Source organism: Vicugna pacos, chromosome 4 (assembly GCF_048564905.1).
Source record: "Vicugna pacos chromosome 4, VicPac4, whole genome shotgun sequence".
NCBI classification, from domain to species: domain Eukaryota; kingdom Metazoa; phylum Chordata; class Mammalia; order Artiodactyla; family Camelidae; genus Vicugna; species Vicugna pacos.
Genome location: NC_132990.1, coordinates 67,532,211 through 67,541,903, shown reverse-complemented (window position 1 = coordinate 67,541,903; position 9,693 = coordinate 67,532,211). Strand labels below are relative to the sequence as shown.

The window sequence follows — 9,693 nt, the reverse complement described above, 5'->3', positions numbered from 1 at the left end:
AGCACACTTGAAGCTAGATCCCACCACACAGCACCTGGGGCTGGGGTTCCAAGGGCCCTGAGGGAATTCCAAAAGGCAATTCTGTGCCTAAACCAGAGCCTTACCGCTCTTGAGGTACTCCTTAGCCATGAACTGGGCCCTCGAGTGAGGGGCCCCTCTCACATGGAAGAACCCACTCTCCACCTTGCCGGAATCGCTGTGGTCTCAGCTCCAGGATCCATCCCCAGGGCCTGGCACAGTAGCTGCTTAGATGAGGAAACCTGCCCAGGCAAGTGGAGAGGCCATCAGAGGTGTCCAACTCAAGATGCTTTGCTTCCTCCTCAGAAAGTGGAGAGGAAAAAGTCTTCAAGAGCCCCTACCCTTACCCTAGCCAGATCCCATCCATCATCCCCCAAGGTATGATTTTCCTAATGGAAAAATGTAGAACTCTCAGAAGTGATTCTGTGTGTTCTGGAGGCAGGATATTATTAAGATACTGAGTACACGTAATATGGGATTTGGCATCTATTTCTCCTTCCTCATATTATATACACCTTAATCCTAATCTTTAGACCTCTGGCTTCTCCTTGGTCTGGTAAACCTAATACCCTAGTCTCTTTCTTTTTTTTCTTTTTTTAGATAATATTTAAAAATACATATAATACAATGTTTATCATTGTAACTATTCACAAGTATACATCAGTGGTACTATGTACATCCACAGTGTTGTATAACCATCACCACCATTTATACCCCAAACTTCTTCATCATTCACAACAAAAACTCTGTACCCATTAAACAATGACTCCCACTGCTGGTCTGTTTCTTGATCATGGTCTCTGCCTCCATCTTGGCTGTCCCCTCACCTCAGACTTGTAACTAGCTCCTACCTGTTTGCACATAGGCCTTCTTCATTCACCCTCCTGCCTGGCCTTCTGAGGGATGCGTCCCAGGATTACCCTACTTTAGCATCATTTGTTTGACTCCTGATACTCTACCTTTCTGGTCTTGTCCATTTTTGAAAGTACCTTATAGATGCTGACCGCCAAAATGAATGCTCCCCAAGTGTCTAGAGGTTAGGACATTGTCTGCCCTACCCTTGGGAACTGACTTATTTTTGGGTCGTAACCCCTGACAATCTGTATGTCTGCTGAAAGTAACCAGGCTGTTCTATACTTCTGACAACTATCTCCTTCCAAGCACTTCTACCTCCTTACCAGTCCCCTCCCAGATTTTACACCCTTTACCCCTTCCCATCCTCCTGTCCTCAGTCCTTGTATGTCTTCAGGAACCTCTCTAACCTTCCTAGAGCCAAGGCCAGCAGTTCAATGTTACCTATTATATGGCCTCTTAAAACGTTCTCATCTTCTTGACATTCTTTGTCGCTCTGCCAATGCCTTGTCCAGTGCTATTTGAGAAGACTTCATGTGATATGTTAAGAGACTTGTCCTTGGGGTCAGGTATGAGTTCTCTCCTGGCTTAGCTACTCCAGAGCTGGTGTCATGGGCATGCAAACTGTGCAGTGGCACAGGGCCTGGCACTCAGAAGGGCCCTACACTTAATTTAGTTCTTTGTTGTTGCTGTCTTGAAATTATTCATAATTTTATCTTCAAACTTGTGTCTTATAAGCAAAGTCTAACGGGACTACGGAGCATGCATGTGCATTAGCGGAGATGTGTGTGATTCATATGTTCACCATTTCTTGCCACCCCATTCCCATAGAGCATACATAGCACCCCATGAACACAGTGTTCCGGGGGACCCACGAGGTGCAGAAGTTGAGTGAGACTCCAAGCGAGTTCAACGTGAGTGTGTCAAGTGTATGACTTAGTAAGCAGGAGCGCTGACAGCCCCTAGAGGCCACATTTTCCATTGGAACCAGAACTTTTTGAATGCAGAAGGTATTCAAAGAAACGCAAATGACCGAGGAAACTCATCATATTCTTTCTTTTTTTAAATTATATTTTTATTTATTTATTTTTCCCTTAACAGAGGCCCTGGGAATTGAACCCAGGACCTTGTGCATGTCAAGCATGTGCTTTACCACTGAGCTATGCCCCCCATTCCCCACATCATCATATTCTTTCTTGTTCTTGTTGCTACCCTGCATTAGCCAACTACTTACACTAAATGTGATGACAGAGAAGGAAAGGGAACGATGGGATAACCCATCGTTCCTTTTCCTTTCAGGCTTCCCTAATTCATCAGCAAGCAAAGGTAGAGAGTGTTGGTAGAATACACACATATCAAGAAGTAAAATAAAAACAGTTGAGTTAGTTTTGTGCAGTATTTCCACTGTTCTGGGACGAATGAAATATATATGCATGCAAGAGCTATGAAATATGAGTTACATAATTTCAGTGATTCTACATACAGATTAAATACTCTTACATTTTCATTTAAAACCAACATTGCATAATACAAAGATGAATGGCAAAATTCATGTCATTAATTCAAAATTTTAATTTTCCTTTACTTAGAACGACATTACATAGCAAAAAAACAGAAAACAAAAACAAAACTACCATAGCAAGTTGAAGAAGAGACCACAGCAGAAAGGAAGAGGCTTTATATTTTTAATACCTTTAACAGCACTTTCTTCTTGCTTTCTGAACAAGCAGCTCTACGTTTTCATCTTGCACCGGGATCCTCAAATTGTATAGATGGCCCTACACAATTCTGGGTTTGGGGAGGGTATAGCTCAAGTAGTAGAGCATGCTTAGCATGCATACTGTCCTGGATTCAATCCCCGGTACCTCCTCTAAAAATAAATAAAAATAAATAAGTAACCCTAATTATCTCCCCCCCCCATTTTTAATTATTAAAAAAAAATTCTGGGCTGGATTACTTGCTTGCTTCCTTCCTTTTAACCCTTTCTAATCATCAGTTTCTTTGTCTGTAAAATGGGAATAATGTCAAATCATGCCAACCAGCATAAAGTGGCCTCTGCTTCTGGGTGATCATTTTATTCATTTCTTATCTAACTTCCATGGAGATACCCAGAAAACATTCTGGGGAGGGGGGTATTCTATGAATAAAATGGGGAAAAGAAAATTATATGGGGGGGCGGCAGACTAAGCCTTTGAAAGATTTAGCAGTGATGTGGGGAAAAAAATCCAGTGAAGTTTTTTGATATTTGCCCTTTTTCCCTATGAATGGAGACTTGCATGTTTGCAGGCAGAAAGAAAAGAGTTGGTAAAGCAGGAGAGAGAAGATGCTAGAAAGAATGATAAGAACTCCTTATACGGTTATGTGATTTTCGATGCTCAGGGATGTCACATTTCAGCATTTCTGTGAATAAGCCGAAGCAGGTGTTACCTCCAGGAATCGAAGAAGCTAGATCTCAGAAGAGACATAGAATGGGAAGCCAGGGTTTACCTTGGAAAGGTGTTACAGGTTAGCACTGGCATCAGCACCAATTATTCCAGCCTGCTTGGGATGCTATTCTTACTACCAGCAGGTGGCGCTCCAAGCAGGCCTCTGAGCTCACTGTTCTTTACGAACTTAAAGTGCACTTGCAAATTAAACTTTTTTTTATTGAAGTATAGTTGATTTACAATGTTGTGTGAAGTATAGTTTCAAGTGTACAGCATAGTGATTCAGTATTTTTGCAGATTATACTCCATTATAGGTTATTACAAGACAATAGGTATAACTCCCTGTGCTATACAGTATATCCTTGTTGCTTATCTATTTTATACACAGTAGTTTAGGCCCATATGGAAAGGAACTAAGGCCTCCTGCCCAGAGCCATGTGAGGGAGCCACCACGGTGGTAAATTCTCCAGCCCCAGTCACGCCTTTAGGTGACTGCAGCTCCAGCTCACAAATTGATTGCAAACTCATATGAGAGAACCCATGCCAAAATTACCCAGTTAAGGCATTTCTGAATTCCTGCCCATTAAAAATCGTGAAGATAATTATTTATTTTAAGCCACTAAGTTTTTCTAAACAGTGCAACGCTTGTGAAAGCTCCTTGCATTCACTATCACCAGTAATGGGCAATAGCCCATTAAGAATGACTTAGCTGGGTAGTTTTGGCTTGGGTTCTCTCACGAATTTGCAATCAAGTGTTAGCTGGGGCTGCGGTCACTGAAAGGCGTGACTGGGGCTAGGAGATTTATCTTCGTGGTGGTTCACTCACATGGCTCTGGGAAGGCCTCAGTTCTTTTCCACATGGGCCTCTCCATAGGCTTCTTCAGTGTCCTTACTTTGCGGTGGCTGGCTTCCCCCAGAGCAGGCAGTCTAACAGAGAGCAAGTTATGAAGTGCAATGTCTTGTATGCCCTAATCTCAGGAATCTCACACCTTTGCATTTGCCATATTCTGCTGGTCAATGGGCCAAGCCTGATACAGTGTGGGAGGGGACCACACAAGGCCATGAAGACCAGGGAGGTAAGGACATTGGGGGCCGTCTTGGAGACTGGCTACCACATCCAGCCACTGGATGAGTAGATGAGTATGGATGTGTTACCAGTATTAGAATTAGGTAAGAAAACTTACGTTGAGCAAGAACTAAGATTATCTGAAAAAATGTGGGACGGTGAAGCCAAAGAGGGGATTAATGGACTGAGCTTCATTCTTTAGAAGGTCTAGCATATAGAAAAATAGCTTCAGAGAGGTTATAAAACTGAGAGATAAAGAAAAAGTGGGCACCTTCTTTTATTTTGTCTCTTTTTGTTTCCTCTGAAAAAAATGTCCTTCACTACATTCCATCACAAACACTTGATTTTCTCTTTTGGCCTTATTATTTTCCACTTTCTCCACATTCTCTTCTCAGAAATCCTCCCCTATTCCATTACTGAGATAGGAATTTGCAGTGGCCTTTTGGGATGTGCTATCCCAACGCACTCCACTGGTGACTCACAAGAATAGTTTGAGCAATACGGTTCTTCTTGATCGTTCTTCAGTTACCATTTGGGATTTAAACAGAAAATCATCCACTCTTGGATTTGAACCACTGTGTTCCCTAGGGCATGGTTTATGCAGTTTTTCTCCAGGCTCTTACCTTCTCTTACCCCCGCCTTTCCAGTAATCTCCCCAATCTGCTGTCTGCCTGGTTGCCTCTCCAGCCGGTCTCAACCCAGCACCCTGTGAGGAATGAAGAATCAGATGAAAAGTCATACTAGTGCTTCTCTTGTGTCAAACCTATCCCCATCTCAGACCTTTGAACCATCACCTGGAATGTACAGGAGTATCTAATAAAGAATCAAAAAATGTGTGGGCCAGGCTATATATTCTTGAAGAGTTTATCATATGGAGAATCAATCACAGACAAAATAGCTGGAGATGGTGTCAAAGAGAGCGTAAGACTTCAGTAGGGCTTCGTATCTCTCCCTTCTTTTTCCTACTGATTCCCAACACAAGCAAATTCCCATCTCTGCAAGTTACTAGATGCATTTCCTGAGGCATATCACTATATTTCTCTGAGCCTCAGTTTCTTCACTGGTCACGAGAGGTCATAACACCCTTCAGAATGGTTGTGAAGATTAGAGACAGTTTGTGTAAGTTAACTATCACACTACTTGTGACATGGAGCTAATAATTGGTAGCTACTGTGTTGTCATTATTTGGATAAGTTCTTCGAAGGTTGGGAACATTTTCTCCATGTCTGAATCTCATATAGCACAGGGTAAAATGCAATGGAGTTTGTAGGTCTTGTTAAGATGGTGAACTAACTTTTATGACCTTTCTTCTTCATCATTAGACCTATTCCTGGGAAGTAAGAAAAATGCTGCAAACAATATCTTGAGGGTCAAATTGAGGTAGCATTAGCAGGAAGGTATGTAACCACCACAGTTTCTGCTAGACCTAGATTCTCCTCTTTGAGAGGTAGAGAATTTGTATAAAAACCAAAGACTCCTCCAAAGGTCAACATTTTAAAATGTAGAGAAGAATCCATCTTTGAGCCATGTTTAGTTTTTAGTTAAACACAGTTGAGAATTTGTAAACTGTTGAACTTCCGTTCTATCAAGAATCTTTGAGATCCATCATGTTTTTAAGTATTTTCTATCAGAGAAACATGCTGGTGGTTTGTAAATGCCATTTATTAATATTGACTCATAATACAAGCAAAAAATTTCCTTCACTTCAAATACAAATGTTATCTATGATTTTTGAGTGTTCTCACTTTCTCCTAAAGGTCTTTTCCCGAAAATGATGGCAAAAGTACTTTGTTTGTTTTAACTTGACCTATCTTTCGCAACTCAGTTTAATTATTTTACAGATTTCCTTCTGGAACAAATGGGTCAGACAAGAGTGCAGATTTTTGCCATTTCAGTAACATATGTAAGAGACATTGTTAGCAAAATTTGTGCATCAAATTTTCTTTTGTGTGCCTTTTTATCCCCCAATGAATTCAGTACGAAAGTGTTGGTAAAACAGAACCTTATTAATTCAAAAGAAAGAGTGCCAATGTGACCATAAAACATCTAAATTGTGGGAAAATGTTTAGAGGAATCTGTTTTACTTTTTTAAAATAGGGTAATTATTATATGCTAAGCTAGAAATGAGTTCTAATAAAAGGAAGATGGTAAATAAAAACTTTCTAATGAACATAAACCATCGTAAAAATTTTAAAGGTAAAATTTAAATTTTATTCTAAATTCATTATTAGACTCATTTGTCATAGGAAGCTTTGTTTTTCTTGAGCTCTTATATTAAAATAATTAAAAACCTCACTGAAAAGTGTAACATGAGTTAATTTTTTGAAAAAGATATTCTGTGCCTGAATTAATGCAAATTTTGAATTTGTGGTGTATGAATTAATAGATATTGGAGGATATTCATTCCCTACTAAAAATGAATGTATTTGATTGGTCATTTTTTTCCTGAAGAATGATGCCAGCAGCCTCAGCATGATGTTTTCACTGCCAGTCACAGTCTTTTCTCTACTTCTAGACTGAGACAGACCAAGGAATTATTCCATAGACCCCCTTTGCAGATCTGTCTTATTCTTTGGGCATCCAGTGCCAATTTCACTACTGTTCAGGTCTTCTCTAGAAATATCACTTCATCAGCCCTGTGTAAACCAGGCCCAGTCTAAAATCACCTCAGTTTGAAAGTGAATCCAGGTAAGTCTCCATCAGTATCAGAGAGGATCTACCAGAGGCATGCTCTCAGATGACAAAACATCAGAGCAGTTGCCTGGTCCAGAGACGAAAGGTAAAGACAGTGTGACTTACTGATGTCTAACTTTGAGCCATTTCACCCTAGTGCCAAACTCCCATGTTAGAATCCTTTTGTTTGAATTAATCAAAGTAAAATCTCTAGGTGTAAAGCCCTATAAAATATCTCTTCCTTTTATACCTGGGCATTAAATGTTGTTTCAGTTCCAATCTTACTTTTCCTACTTAGAAGTCCCTCTTCTTGCCATTAATAATTAACCAGTAAACCAACTTACTCAAATTCTTCAAGCTCAGTTTATTTAAAAGGAGAGTAACTTCAGGGAGGTTATTCCCATGGTTTACTACAACCTCCAGCATGGGCATTTGGGGCATACTTTGTTTTTTAATCTTCCTGGGGAAAAGTTGGGGCCAGGAACAAACGTAAGTAAAAGAACCCATCTTCATTTTTCAATGCATCTTATCGATGTGATGAGTGAAAAAGTAAATTCAACAAACTGTGTTAATTTGTAAATAACTTTCTTCTTCTGGGAACACTAAGTGAATAGCCTCATCTCTGAATAAGAAAGTCACGGAAGCTTTTGGTTTGATGAGTGTCTAACAACATGTCAGTTTTCGGGGATTGTTATTTGTAAAAATTTACATAAGAGATTATTCAAATTCCTCTTCAAAAAAGCAAAAAATAACCTCAAGATAATAACCTTTCTTAGCATTTATTGCTTATTTCTATTTAGTGCAGAAATTTCCTTGTGATTTCATGTACTGAACATTAGTAAAGCAAGGGCTACTTGGGGATCAATTCTAATACTGTGATTTGAAAAGCTTTTGTAATTTCATCTAAACCTTATTAGTTAATTCTTCACAAATTTTGGTGTTATTGAAATAATGTACATTTTAAACTATATCTTTAAAGTATGGATCTCATATCAAGAAGTAACATTTTAGTGCTGAAGAGGAACTGGAGAGAATCTAATCAAATCTACTCATTTCACATAAAGGATTAATTCAGATAAAGTAACTTGCCGAAGGTCACACCACTAAGAGAGACAGACATAGGGCTTACATTAAGGATTGCTCTTTACTACTTCAGTTTTTTCCATTTTGTCATAAATGTATATATGTAAGTATGCAAAATATGTTATAAATGTAAATATATACTTAGATGTCATAAATTTATAGCACTCTCTTACCCCCGATTTGATTTTCTCACATGGCACAATCACCCCATTACCTAAATAGTTTTTGTTCATTTCTTCTTGAAAGACAGCCAACTGAAGCTCAGAGAGATTGGATTATATGACTTTAAATTAGTGGTAGAACTAAGGCTAGACTCTGGATCCCATGATACTGAATTTTTCCTACTACTTTGTACTGGCCCTTAATAAGCATCTTCTCTCTTTCCCTGAAAAAGTGAGAGTGTACCATTTACAACATGGAAATCAATAAATTCAACTGACTGATGCAACAAAAATTATTGAGCACCAACCATGTAATAGGCGCTGAGAACGTAGTAGGCGACATAGAGCTTGCATTCAAGTGGAGAAGAAAATGATGAATAAATGAATGAACCAAGAAATGAATAAATAAATAAATAAGGTCAGGTACCATGAATAAAAAATAAATAAAGGGGAGGAAGATGATAAAGAAATGATGGAACACTATTTAAAATTGTGGACGGGGTGATGGGGTGCAGTGGGGAGAGGGCATAGCTCAAGTGGTGGAGCTCATGCTTAGCATGCATGAGGTTCTGGCTTCAATCCCCAGTACCTCCTCTAAAAGTAAGTAAAGAAATAGACCTAATTATCTCCCCCCCCCAAAATAAAATAAATATATAAAATAAATAAAATAAAAATAAATAAATAAAAGTGTAGACAGGGAAGTTTCTCTAAGGAGGTGACACTCAAACAGAACTTGAGGGAAGTGCCAGAGCAAGCCATCCAAATATCTGGGGAAAGAACATTCCAGGTAGGGGCCAAAGTTGCCTCTCTGTAAGCTCAGTGGCCATATCCTGCACAACTATTGAAAGAAAATAAGAAAAGTATGAAATTCTTTATGTGATAGATTGTGCCACTGATACATCACTAAGGACCAGAATCTGTATGAACGGGTGGTCCTAGAGCAATATTTTAGGGAGTTGTAAACATGAATTATTTTATATTTCACCACCACCACCACCACACAGATGATCAAAATCAAAACAATACTAAACTGAAAAACGTATAACTTCTAATAATACCAAAAATAAAACAGCTTTTCCTCTCCTAGGTTTCTCTTGTAAAATTCTTGGTAAATTCAGTTTAGTCTAGTAATTGTAAGTGTTAATTTAGGAAACAGGCTGCTTGGATTTGATTCCTAATTCTGTAATTTAATAGCTGTGTGATCTTGGTTAGGCAAGTTAATTATCAGTTTCCCCTTCTGTAAAGCTGGAGTAATAATAAGACCTTCCTCACAGAGTGGTTGTCATAACACAGTAAGATAGATAGATAGATAGATAGATAGATAGATAGATAGATAGATAGATAGATATGCTTAAAATAGTGCCTATCACTGAGTAAGCTTTCCGTAAATGTACCTTATTATCATCAAAGTGGA

The 9,693-nt window shown here is 38.9% G+C and overlaps 1 protein-coding gene across 1 annotated transcript in view; it reads left to right on the top strand.

The window, feature by feature from the left end:
- The first annotated feature begins 7,435 nt into the window (after window positions 1-7,435).
- Window positions 7,436-9,693, top strand: part of C5 (complement C5) — a 98,133-nt gene continuing 95,875 nt past the window's right edge. Inside the window, exon 1 of the mRNA XM_006205564.4 lies at window positions 7,436-7,524. Coding sequence (XP_006205626.2) covers window positions 7,460-7,524 — 65 coding nt within the window. The 5' untranslated portion in view covers window positions 7,436-7,459. The remainder of the gene's footprint in view (window positions 7,525-9,693) is intronic.